This window comes from Olea europaea, unplaced genomic scaffold (genome assembly GCF_002742605.1).
Source record: "Olea europaea var. sylvestris unplaced genomic scaffold, O_europaea_v1 scaffold568, whole genome shotgun sequence".
Classification (NCBI taxonomy): Eukaryota; Viridiplantae; Streptophyta; class Magnoliopsida; order Lamiales; family Oleaceae; genus Olea; species Olea europaea.
Window position 1 is genome coordinate 90477 of NW_019264016.1, and position 14300 is coordinate 104776.

Below are 14300 nucleotides of genomic sequence, written 5' to 3' on the forward strand. Positions count from 1 at the left end.
GTAAGAGGGGGCATAACCATTCGGATTATTCAGATTGTATGTTTGTGCTGACCTGCTCTAGAAAGAACCCAATTTTCGTCATCGTTGGGAACTTGAAACACGCAGTAACCAAGAAGCCCATTCTTCTTGGCATAAGAAACTTTAATCTTGACAGCCTCTATATCGTCAAAACCAATCCAGGATGATCCAATTTTCATGTAGTTCGTCACGTATGTGGAGTTGAACAGTGGTCTGACACCATTGATTTTACAGAACCACATGATGAGTTTATAGCTTATTGATCCATCTGCAGTTATGGCCAGGCCATTGGCCGCAGCGCCTATTGTGTTGTCATTAGGATTTATGAGTGTCCAGGCATAACCATGGTATGGCAATCCCAGGACCAGTTTGTTGGCCGGTAATCCTCTTTTAATCCATTCCTTTATTCCATAGTCTGTGTTTAGATTGCTTGATGGATCATATAATGCAGCATGCGCTCCTGTGAAATTATCCTTTGATGGCAGATAATAGTCGTAAGATATGAGGTGCACCCAATTGACATTTCTCTTGATTGCATCTATTGGGTAAGTCATGAAGTTTTGAGTTGGTGAATATCGTGCTCCCATGGTCAAGATCAGTGGTGGGGTGTTCGAATTTTTTGGTTCAGAATTTACTGCTTCTCGCCACTCATCTAGAAAAGCTCCCACATTGGTCAAGTTGATAGGCATATTTGGACCAACGCCGACGAGATCAAGACCTAGAAATCCAAACTGTCTGGCGACCTTGATGGAAGATTTGATGAAGGACCTTCTGCGGGAAGATGTACTGACCATTTCGAAAATTTTTGAAGAATTTGCCTCTCCTCCCCGTGTGGACAATAGGGTTATAATTGATGGATTTTTTCGCCTGACTATTTCTGTGAAGGTCGACATGTGTACTTTATCAGATGAGGATATAGAGAGTTCATAACTCGACGAATTTATGTGTGCGAAGGCGCAAATGAGATGTGTAAACAGAGCCGAATTGATGTCTGGAACTGGAAATTCACTAACAGAATCCCAGTAACCAGCTTTAATCCAAGCCTCTGCACTGGGAAATATAACCAAGGTGACAAAAAGGAGTTTTACTCTGAACATGATTGAAGCAGCTGGGGTATGACAGTATGCTAGCGTTATTCGTAACTGCAGGTGGCTTTTTAAGTTGTTAGAGTAAGGCAACCCGAATCCTGTTTGGCCCCGCCCGAAAGCTCGCGGTGCAACATGTATAATGAAACTAAAATTATGAGAAAAAATGGAGGTATGAACCTGTTTTATTATATATATGATGTATATAAGAGTTTCTTATCATCTAGTCATTCGGAATAGTCGCAACTCTCGTACTCGTTTTTTATATAATGAATTTTCTTCTCCTTTGCCTGTGGCCTTTTTTTTTTTTTTTTAGGATTTTCATGTGAATCTTTTGTTCTTGTTCTCATTTTATATGTTGTGAATTCTCATTCTTCTTAACATAAGTCCACCTTCAAATTCCCTGTGGAAACTACCAAGCTGGAACTGGCTTAGAATATTTGAAGGAGGAAACTACCAAGCTGGAACTGGCGTAGAATATGGGGGAGAGAATTCTGATGAGTGGCAAATTGTTACTGCTATTAGCCAAGTCCTCTAGACGACAACTCATGAATATCAAATTTGAACATTACATTCTTTTGCGGTATAGAATTGTTGTATTGTCATTGTCCCCACGCAACCAATCTTGTACCCATCAAAGACGCGTAATTTGACCAAACTGATCTAATAATTCAACTCGTTAGTTGTTCGTTGGGGCTGCCTTTATGTTTCAATCAAATTCAATATTATTTAACTTTAAGTTCGTCTATTATTCAGGCATTTCATACGGCTCGCTACTATTCATCTTTGTAAATTATGGATAAATTTGTCAAATGAGGTTAATGGCTCATTTGACAGGGTTTTTACATCTTGTAAAAAGTTTCCTGAGGAAGTTATTTTTGGGTCTATTTGATAGTAAAGATAGAAAAAGCAAAGTAATTTCATGTAAGTTGAAAAACAAAAAATCACCAAAATCATAAGAATATTTCCATGGAATTGGCCAAAAACATGTTTTAAGAGTATGTTTGATTACATTTATTTTCCATGGAAAATATCAGTTTTCCACCCAAATTTTTATTTTGAGTGTTTGATTGCTATTTTTTTCCATGGAAAACATTTTCCGACTTTTGAAAATATACATCTTTGAAAATTATGGATAAATTTGTCAAATGAGGTTAATGGCTCATTTGACAGGGTTTTTACATCTTGTAAAAAGTTTCCTAAGTTATTTTTGGGTCTATTTAACACTGAGAAATATAGAGCTCAGTGATTTTCTTCTTGATCTGTAAAGAAGAGTTATATTTGATAGTAAAGATAGAAAAAGCAAAGTAATTTCATGTAAGTTGAAAAACAAAAAATCACCAAAATCATAAGAATATTTCCATGGAATTGGCCAAAAACATGTTTTAAGAGTATGTTTGATTACATTTATTTTCCATGGAAAATATCAGTTTTCCACCCAAATTTTTATTTTGAGTGTTTGATTGCTATTTTTTTCCATGGAAAACATTTTCCGACTTTTGAAAATATATCTAATTTTCCTTGTTTTTAAGGAAAATATTTTTCTTGGGTAGAGGTGGTTTTTATTTTCCACAAAAGATGGAAAATATTTTCTTTTTTAAGTGATATTTTTCATGTCAATCAAACACACAACCTTTAAACCTTATTTTTGAATTTGAAAGTTAAAAAATCTGTGCGAGTATAATTTTCACAATAAATTTTTAGAAAATGAGACTCGGAATCTTTGTATTTCTATTATTATTTTCTCTTATGATTTTATGTCTTTTTTGTCCTTTCTTACAATCTTTAGGATTTTCTATCAAAAAAATTTAACACTGAGAAATATAGAGCTCAGTGATTTTCTTCTTGATCTGTAAAGAAGAGTTACCTCTATTTCTATCTAGTGCGAATAATATGTGGCTTTCTATTATAATTAGTCTACTAATTTCTCGATTTTCTAAACAAATATTAACGAACTATAAAAACTTTCTACTGAACAACAAAGTAAAATGAATGAAGTATAATTATCTAATGGCATAAAATATCAAAACTTTAAGACTATGTTTGTAATGACCTTAAAGTACTTTACTATAAGTAAACTAATTTCTTCAGTTATATAATTTTGTTATAACTCTCTCTTAACTTTTTTCTTGACTTTTTAAAAAATGTTTTAACAAAAAAGACTCTCAGCATGTTTAAAAGGTTTTGAACAAACTCCTTTAACCAGGATAAATAGTCAACCTAACTCAGAGGATTACTTTATCTTTTTTGTTATGATCATATTTGAAAACGAAATAAAATATAACTTCTGAATAAATTAATTACCTATTTGGTGTTCTCTCATTTAGGCCTTGCCCCGGAATAAATAAAGTAAACAAAAATTATAAACAAGAAAAATGTCTAGCATAATTTTAAATTCCTAAAAACGCTTGTAATTTTTTCCTTTCCTTTATTTATTTTTGGGCCTCTATTTCTATCTAGTGCGAATAATATGTGGCTTTCTATTATAATTAGTCTACTAATTTCTCGATTTTCTAAACAAATATTAACGAACTATAAAAACTTTCTACTGAACAACAAAGTAAAATGAATGAAGTATAATTATCTAATGGCATAAAATATCAAAACTTTAAGACAATATGTTTGTAATGACCTTAAAGTACTTTACTATCAGTAAACTAATTTCTTCAGTTATATAATTTTGTTATAACTCTCTCTTAACTTTTTTCTTGACTTTTTAAAAAATGTTTTAACAAAAAAGACTCTCAGCATGTTTAAAAGGTTTTGAACAAACTCCTTTAACCAGGATAAATAGTCAACCTAACTCAGAGGATTACTTTATCTTTTTTGTTATGATCATATTTGAAAACGAAATAAAATATAACTTCTGAATAAATTAATTACCTATTTGGTGTTCTCTCATTTAGGCCTTGCCCCGGAATAAATAAAGTAAACAAAAATTATAAACAAGAAAAATGTCTAGCATAATTTTAAATTCCTAAAAACGCTTGTAATTTTTTCCTTTCCTTTATTTATTTTTGGGCAAGGCTAAAAAAAGGAAACACCAAGTAAGCAATTAGTTTTTTTAGAAGTTATATTTTATTTCGTTTTCAAATATGATCTTAACGCTCTTAGTCTTTTTACTCTAAATTCCATAACCAAAAAGACAAAACAATCATCTGAATTAAGTTGGCCATTTTATCCTAGTTAAAGGAGCTTGTTCAAAGCCTTCTAAACATGATAAAATCTTTTTGGTTAAAGTCTTAAGCCTTTTTAGAAGGTCAAGAAAAAAGATAAGAGATGGTTAATATATATATATATATATATATATATCTGAAGATATTAATTTGCTGAACGGTAAAATGCTCTAAAGTCATTACAAACATATTTTTTTAAAGTTCTGATATTTTATGTCATTAGATAATTATACTTCATCTATTTTACTTTATTGTTCAGCAGAAAGTTTTAAAGAGTTCATTAATATTTGTTTAGAAAATTGAGAAATTAGTAGACTAATTTAATAGAAAACCACATATTATCAGCACTAGATAGAAATAGAGGATAATCCTCTTTACAAATCAAGAAGCAAATCATAGAACTCTCTATCTCTCGGTGTTTTCTTGATAGAAGATCTTAAGGATGATAAGAAAAGACAAAAAATACATGAAAATCATAAAAGAACGTAATAATAGAAATACAAATATTCCTTTTTTTAAGGAAAAAAGATTTTCTTTTAGAAACTGGTATCAGAGCTATTTCTTAGTCTAAAATAATTAGTGTACGAAAAGAATAGATTATTTAGAGATTCTAGAAAATTTTAAAAGAAAAGATAGTTTAGATATAGATTCTTTAATTTGTAACTTTGACAAAAAAAATTTAAACATCTTTTACATTATGAGCATAAACAACTAAATAGTATTGTAGATATACTCGTAAATTTAGGAGAAAACTTATAAATGAACAATTCAAATAAAAAAGTAGAAATTTTAATAGAAAATATAAAGACTTTAGAGAGTAATTTAGAATATATTAAAAATCAAAATCTCGAAATATTAAAAGAAAATTTATTAGTATGGGAGAAATAGAGATTAGTCATATAACTTAGAAAAATTGGAAAAAATTTAAACATCTTTTACATTATGAACATAAACAACTAAATACAGTATTGTAGATATACTCGTAAATTTAGAAAAAACTTAGAAATGAACAATTCAAATAAAAAGGTAGAAATTTTAATAGAAAATATAAAGACTTTAGAAAGTAATTTAGAATATATTAAAAACCAAAATCTCGAAATATTAAAACAAAATTTATTAGTATGGGAGAAATAGAGATTAGTCATATAACTTAGAAAAATTGGAAAGTAGAATTAAAGCATTGGAAAAAGAAAAGTCAATAGATACTAGACAATATTTAGATAATATAATAAATAAACTAGAAAAATTATTTAAGTAACACTAAAGAACCTAGTAGATTTAGGAAGACTAAGTGATTTATATGTAATGGATAAAGTAAAAAAGGAAAATTGTAGCTAGTAATAGTAGATTAGTTGGTAATCCTTTATTAAGAACATTAGGTAGAAGAATGGAATCCGAAACAATATTAGAATCCTTAAAAAAATATAGAAGAACAGATAGAGACATTTATACAAAATAAATTAAAATTAGTAAAAGTTTTAGACTTATATAAAAAAGGAAATATGTTTACCAAATCTTAAATATATCAACATTATAGTGGAATGTATGTTTCTCGTACACAAGAAGATCAATTTATACCCCTAGATTTAATAGAAAAAGAATCTTATAAAGAAATTATTAATAACAAATTTCAATAGACTCATTTAGAATTGATAATAATGGGAGTAAAAGGACTTCATAGAGAAAAATAAGGAGCTAAAATATTGGTATATTTATATGATAGCAGATTCACAAACATATAACAAGGACTATTAGGAAGCATAGAATTAAATATGAATAACAAAGACGGAGTAGTGTACTTTACTCCAAATTATTTAGTTAAACCAAAAAGATTTTATAAAGACATTATAATAAGAATAAAAAGTAAAGGATATTAAATGACAAGAGATGAAGACAATTTATTAATTTGCATAGGATTTATAGGGAGACTAAACGAAAGTAGTACTTTCAACTATAATTAGAAAATAATCAAATAATTACATTGTCAAGACAAAAAGATATAAAAGCTATCACAGCAAAGAAATTATCCTCAGAAACAAATGCAGGATTAGAATGGAATTTAATAAATTTTTTAGAAAGACCTACATTAGTACTTGAAGATAATATTATGTACAAAAATTGTAATGGAACTCTAAGTTTTAGGGGTTTGTTTGATAGTGATTTTGAGAATTGATTTTTTGACTGTTAGGAGAAAAGTAAGAGCTACCCGTGTGAGAAGAAGTCAAACATGTCGCCTAAAATAGTAAAATAATAGTCAAAAAATCAATTTTTGGGATGAAAAACCACTCTCAAACGTGCTTCTATTTGGAAATTATAACTATCAAGCAGAACAAACAAAGTATAACGAAGAAGAAGTTGAAGAAGAATGTGGATACTTTGAGATATAACTATGAAAGTGAAGATGAGGTTAATATTTTGGATGAAGATAGTGAAGAAGATGAAAGTAAGGACGTTGAAAAAGAATTTGAATTATAGATATGGAGTATTATAGAAATCTTGGAAAGGCTAGAGAAATTAGAATGTTAATAGAAAAAGACCGAGCAAATATAGAAATCAAGATGGAGGAAACCCATAAAAGAACTAAATTAGAAACAGATAAAGAATTTGGAAAAATAAAAATAAAAAAAAGATCCCATGAATACAGAATATGATATAGGAGGAAAGAACCATTTTTCCTTGATAGAGACTTTGAATGGAAAGATAAAAGATATAGAAACCTAGGGAAAAAACAATCAGAAGAAGAATTTAGTTTACCATAAGCAAGCGATAGAGAATTAATTTTAGAATTAAATAGTTATAAATCTTAAGACAAACTTAGCACTATAACTAAATGAGAAAATTATGTGATAAGAGCATCTAATATTGTACCTATACAAATGATTATAGAAGAAATATGAGCTTATTTAGAAACTTATTTAGGAAAGATAGCATTAGATATATATATATATTACAGTCAAAAGAATAAAGCTAGAAGAAATTAGGTTAAGAATGGCCGGAGGAGATAATCCTAGAAATTTTACAAGGTTTATTAGAGAATTAATTATAGGTTCTGATCCTAGCAGAGATAATACTCACGAACAAAAGAAAGCCCTAGAAGATATTAAAAAAATAATAATAATTAAGTATTGGTGATATGAAGCATGTACAACAATTTTTATTAGATTTTGAAAAATTAGCAAGTACAGCGAATTTAGCATTAGGGGTACCTATACTCAAAATATTATATATATAACACGCACACATTAAATTAGGAAAAATACACATTAAATTATGATAATTTAATATTTTTTATCACATCCTATTATATAGCACATATTCCTTTTTAAATAACAAATTCATTCCTAATATTTTTCCTATAATCATGCTACTTGTAAATTTTATTTGACACCAAGTTTAATATTGTGCCACCTGTCGTAGCATGATTAGACAGTTTTTAAAAATTACACACTTTCCCGCCAACAACATTTTGAATTTTCAAAGCATGTCGAACTTCATGTACAATGTGGAATGTATAAGAAACTTTATTCTTTTTTCTACCCACTTTCTCTCTCTTATTCTATAGATTTGGAAAATCGATGTATTCACATCTCCATTATATCTTAAAATGATCCAAAATTATCATTGAAATTGGCCATAACTTGATAGTATAGTTCTTCAACAGTAGATTTTGAATGAGTAAGCTACATTGTCGTCTTCAATTTTACAATTTCATCAGTCTAGCTTCGAGTGAGTCAATAATCCGATGGTCTAGAATTTGAAAATTTCAAAACTAACACATTTCACCTTCATTCTACCTATTTTCTTGTCAAATAGCAATAATTAATTATTGTTTCAAATCACATCAACATCTATAAAGGTGATTGTAAGTTTGTGTTAATTGTGATTTGGTTGTAACAAGATCTGTTTTCATTGTGATTGTCTGTGGTCAAGATCTATTTTGATCACATACAATCATAGTTAAAGATTGATCGAGTTATATACACACATAATGAAGACAAGTTTGGTCATGGATAATACATATCGTTCACATGTTCACAAACAATAACAACATATGCAAATTTGATCACATACAGTTACTATTAAACATTGAAAAAAAAAAAAAAAAATTCTTTAATTGACAGTTTCCATGTAAAACCAAGTCAAACGAATACCAAAAGATAGATGATTTTCTTGACTTTTTTTTGGTGATGGAAACAAATTTCATCCCTATACCAATAAATTTTATCATTTTAATTGACAATTTTCATGTAAAATAAAACCAAACAAACACCAAAAATATACTTTTATTTCAACATTTTTCACGTAGAAAATCGTACCAATCAAATACAATAATTAATAATTCTCAATAAAACAATTTCTAGACAAATCAATTTTCTGAAATTCATTTTCTTTCCACCCAAATTACATATTTACAATTAAAAGGACCCTATCTGTAAAATTTAGGAGTGTACATAATTTAACCCAACATGGACTATATGACTGTACTAAAATAGTTGGCTGGCCCAATGATCGTATCTGGCCCGTCTACTTGAACTTGGGCCATAAAAACACCTACTGGTAACTTTTAAATCGGCCCAAACAGCCCAATTTAAGTAACAAAGTGAAAACTTCAAATTAATAAGATCCTCAACTTGGTTAGAGGCATTTGGTTGACTATTTAAAAGATAATTAATTGAGTCATCAATAGTCACAATGTGTGAGAATTAATCTATTATTATACAATAACATTACAAGCATAACTAGTACCTAGCACAAATTTAAGCGATAGTAAATAGATTCCTTCATTTTTTGATTAATTGTATTTTTTTTTTGATATCCAGGTGTCTCATCTTCCACTAGACTAAATTCTAAACCCCAAGATCCTTGCCCCTAGAACCTTGGAAGGGGTAAATCGCGGGTTATGCCTCGACTGGATCACAGGTTTCCCTCACCGCCTGTACACTTCTGCGTACAAGAGATCCTCCTCCAAAATGATTGCTCCATACCAAATAAATTTGGCCGCAGGTTCTCATCAAGATTCGAACTTCCACCCTGCCGCTGGAAGCAAGACAAATGTTGATTGATCCACTAGTTGAGCTTTGCCCCAGGGGGCATTAATTGTATTTTTTATTTAAACCATTTGTAAGACAAGGGTATTATAATTTTATGAAACTTATTATAATTTTATGAAACTTAAACATTGTATAACTTTATGAATCATCAAGATCTCCATCATGTCAAATTATCAAGAAAATTAATTAATGCGGAAAATATCTTAATTCATTGGGAATAATTCCTTATTGCTGAATTTTGATTCCGGATCTTGAATCTTAAAGTTTGAACATCAATATTTTCATGTTTGACTTCTTCAATTTTAATCTTAAATTTTGCCTCCTCTGATTCTTTAATTCTTATTCTTCGTTTTGCTTCTTGATTCATAGTCTTAATTTTTGAATTCATTCTTCTTGATTCTTGATTGTGGGTATTGGATCGTCTCTTCGATATGCTTTCTATTAATTATTCTTATGTTGATGGGAGGAACAAAGAATGAAAACTCGCATATAAATTGGGACTATAGCCCTTTTTATATTTCTATATATATTTTCGTTTATCAAGGAAACACAATCCTAATGGATCTGATCTATATACATATAATCTGGCCCACACTTTATTTAGATGCCTTAAAATAAATAATTCAATTCTTTAACGGATCACTTTAACTTTGAGCTTAATTTTGAAATAGTTTTATACACAATTAATTACGTATATAAGCTAATGTGACAAATTAATAATTTTAACAAAATCCAGTTGGACCATATGTGTTATCTTGTAAATGTGTATAACCTTATAACGTCCAAACTTTTGCTATCATAACCAAAAGCGTCTCTAAATAATCTCATCCATTGAATATATCAATATAGGACCAATCAATCTTTGTTGCACATATCATAACTAAACACATCACTAGGCATAGATATCAATACAATCAAATGACGTAGATTAAATGTAGATATGTAGCATAAGGATTACATACAGTGTGATCTAAACATACCTTTTTCCAATTGGTGCTACATTATTCTTTAATGAGATCAAATCAAAAGTTTTAATTATAGTGAAACTGAACTGAATACTTTATCTATAAAATAACCTGAATATCCATGGATAAAAAAATATTTGTCTAACTGAATACTTTATCTATAAAATAACCTGAATATCCATGGATAAAAAAATATTTGTCTAAAATTGACAACATTCAACAAACTCCCACTAAACTATCACATCGTCAAAAGTTGCAATATCCACTTGAATAATATGCTCATGAAAGACCTTAGGTGATAGCCCTTTAGTAAGCAGATCCGCAATTATAGGGTTTATCATAATATGTTCCATAGAAATCTGAACACACTGAATTCTTTCCTTAACTACTAGAACTTAATTTCTATAAACTTTGACAACATCGAGATCCCGTTTGAATACAAGATTGTTATTATCACAGAATAACTTAAGTTATTTTTCAATTTCATCCAAAATATGCAACACAATGACAAAATTCGTAATCATATTCCACTATCAAAACCAGAATATTTAATGATCTCCAATTGGTCTTATATTCTTAAATGTGATAATGTAATCCTTAGTTCTCTATAAATATCGAATAACCTAACTAGTTGCTTATCCATCCTAGAGTTAGTTAAATATGTGCCCAGCATTTCAACAACGAATGCTATATCCAAATGTATGCAATTCTAAGTATACATTAAACTTCCAACTATTGAAACATAGGAATTTTTTTGTATTTCATTTTCTTTAAATTTATTTTTGGGGCATTGATTGAAACTCAACTTGTCTTCCTTAGCAATAGGGGTATCACATATTTCACAATCCTGCATCCCAAATCTCGTAAGAACATTTTCCATATAACTCTCTTGTATGCAAAAATATTTCAAGAACGATCCCGATGTATTTGTATCCTTAATACAAAAGAGACGTCACCAAGATCTTTTATTTTAAAATTCTATGGCAGAAATCTTTTGATTTCGTATAATAAAGAGAAGTGATATGTCATCGACATACAATACTAGAAAAATATGCTTACTTCGACTAAACTTGTAGTGTACACATCATCAATTGTATTTATCTCAAAATCAAACGAGATAATTATTTAATGAAATTTGCAATACCATTGATGGAAAGCCTACTTAATCCTATAGATATATTTTTATTTTTATTTTTTAGTTTGTAAACCATCTAACGAAGCTTAAGATCAAATGTGTTCGTAAGTGCCATAATAGTCCCAAAAGTGTCTTTCGTATAAACTAGAGAGAAAGATTCTTTAAAGTCAGTATGTTTATTTTGAGTAAAGCCATTTGCAACAAGACAAACTTTATATATCTCCACATTACCCTTCGAATCCCTCTTGGTTTTAAATATTAATTTACAACTAATGAATTTTGAACCTTTAGGAAATGGGATGAGTTCCCAATGGTCAATGTTTTTTTTTTTTTTTTATATAGATTTTATCTCTTTATTCATGGTATCAATCCACTCTTAAGAATTAGTCATTTACATGACCTGATGAAAGTTGATTGATCAGATCTTCTTCCATTCATCCAATGCTATCCTTATTTTCTTGGAGAAATATTATAAAGTTATCCGAATTGCCTTTTTCTTATCTTTAATGGGTCTCCTTAATTGCATTTGTTCTTGAGGTATTGAGATTGTGTATATGGGGTTTTATATTATTATCTTGATCTGAAATTACTTCTTGAACAAAATCTGGAGCAAGCATTTGTCCATGGTCCTGATCATTGTCAATTGCAGTAAAAAAAAAAAATACATATTGTTCCTCCAAGATAAAATTCTTAACCTTATAACATTATCTCCCCCACAAACTCTACCTCCTCAAAGAATTAGATATTTTCCATTTCGAAAATTGACCTGATAACTTGTAGCCCCTTGACCTTGCAAAGTATATAATAAATTAATAACCGATAATTCTCGAGTCTAGTTTATTTTTCAATGGCATATAAGGCATTGTCTTAACTGGAAAACTCCAAATGTGTAATTGCTTTAAATTAGGTTTCTTGTCTGTTCAAAGTCCACAGGAGCTTTACTTGGATTTTATTGAGAATTTAAGCTCCAGTTTTTACTACTTCTTCCTAAAGAGATTTAGGTTATTGTAGGATGATTTCACATTCCTCTAGGAATTTAGCAAAAGGCACAAACATCGTTCTCATGACCCGTCATATCTGTAATAATATTCACTATCACAATCGAATCTTACATATTTTATTCTTTTGCTGATCTAATTTTCAACTTCGGCCTTACAAGTCTTGAACATGTGTTAGTGATTGTGATTTCTTATAAATGAAATACAGGTAGCTATAGCAAGAATAATCGTCCATGAATGTAACTTGTAATTGTTGACCACTCCAAAAGGCCGAATGGAATGGTCCATAGGTATCCGTATGAATCAGTTCTATGACGTCCAAAATTCTATTGACACCTAATCTCCTTATATTTGATTGTTTTCCCTTTAATGTAATTAACACAAATACTTAAATCTGAAAAATCAAGAGGATAATAATTCCTTTTGACACAAGCTTTTTCCTTCCTCTTTTTTGAGAGATGCGATGTGATCATTTGTGCCATAACAAAGCAAAATTTTCATTGATTAATTTATACCCTGTTTGTTTCTCATTCTTTGACCAAAAAAATGAAAAATATGATCGTTATCCATCATATCAAACCACCATATTTGACTTCTTCTCTCTTATGTGGGTCCCATAATGACTATATTTTTCATTTTCATTCTTATAAGAATGAGAATCAAACAGGAGCTTATATTTAATACCACGTGAATTCACATGCAAAATTTCCTTATAAAAAGCAGTCGTATTTAACAAATATAGGTTATCATAATCGGATAAAGAATTGATATCCACAATATTTGATTAATAAAAAGATCAAACTAACAATATCCAGTTGAATAAGATTAACCAAATTTGTCCAATGTTGAAATAAAACTAAATTTCATCAAAAAGACGGTACCGTAAATATTTCTTTCATATTCAAATAATAACCTAAAAGTCCCTATAGCCTCATATTTAATTGATTTGCCATTGCCTCCACATGATGAATTTTTCAGCATCAATTGGCTTTAAACTATTCATGCAACCCTGCATAGACACGTTTATTTGAATAGTGACATTGAAATTTATCCATTAAGTGTGTCTAGGTTCTAAAAACGTTACTATCTTAATCTAAGAACGAACCAAAATGTAAAGTGTACTTTACTTTACATGCCAAATGTGGCATTTAGTACAATCTCTCTTTATGTGTTCCAAATTTTTACAAAAGTAATGGTTAAAGGATTTATCCTTTTCGGGCTTTTGCCATTTCTTTTGAATCGAACCGGATACAATATTCATATTATTTAACTTGTCCTTAGAAGTACTTGTCAAGTGAGTAATATGAGTTTTATCTTCCTTTATCCTTTCTTTTTTCTTGCACACAATCCTTTCTTTTTTCTTGCACATAATATAGAATGGGCTCATTAAGAACCCACTTTTCCCTTTGATAGTTGTAGCTGACCTTAAATTGATTGAATTGTGTAAGAGGAAAAGGCAAAACCAAACGCATGAGCAACTTATAAGACAACTCAAACTTTAATACTTTTAGTTTTCGAAACAATATGATATATCTCCATGATGTACTCTCTTACATTTTCTTTGTGCTTATACTTTAGTGAATCTAAGTTAGCCAAAAGGCATGCTAATTTTGGCCTTATTGCCTTCTACAAAGCGCTTTTCAATTTTCTCAAGAAACTCCTTGATAGTAGTCGCCTTAGTTTCCCTGAGTATTACTGGAATATTACACGCTTCATGGTCATAAAACTCAAGCGATTTAAACGATCCTACTTATTCAAGTCCCATTTTTCATCATCGAGACTCTCATCTGTAAGAGTAGTGGGTTGTTGAGTCCTTAACGCAAGATCTAGATTCATGTAACAAAGAACGATATGAACGTTCTCTTTTTTGTC

The 14300-nt window shown here is 29.6% G+C and overlaps 1 protein-coding gene and 1 pseudogene across 1 annotated transcript in view; both read right to left on the bottom strand.

The window, feature by feature from the left end:
- LOC111389192 (chitotriosidase-1-like) overlaps positions 1-1144 on the bottom strand; it is a 3394-nt gene extending 2250 nt beyond the window's left edge. Inside the window, exon 1 of the mRNA XM_023014082.1 lies at positions 53-1144. Within this exon, the coding sequence (XP_022869850.1) occupies positions 53-1115 (1063 nt within the window). The 5' untranslated portion in view covers positions 1116-1144. The remainder of the gene's footprint in view (positions 1-52) is intronic.
- The window catches only part of LOC111389191, a 17747-nt pseudogene extending 16555 nt beyond the window's left edge, over positions 1-1192 (bottom strand).
- Between the last annotated feature and the right edge of the window lie 13108 nt (positions 1193-14300).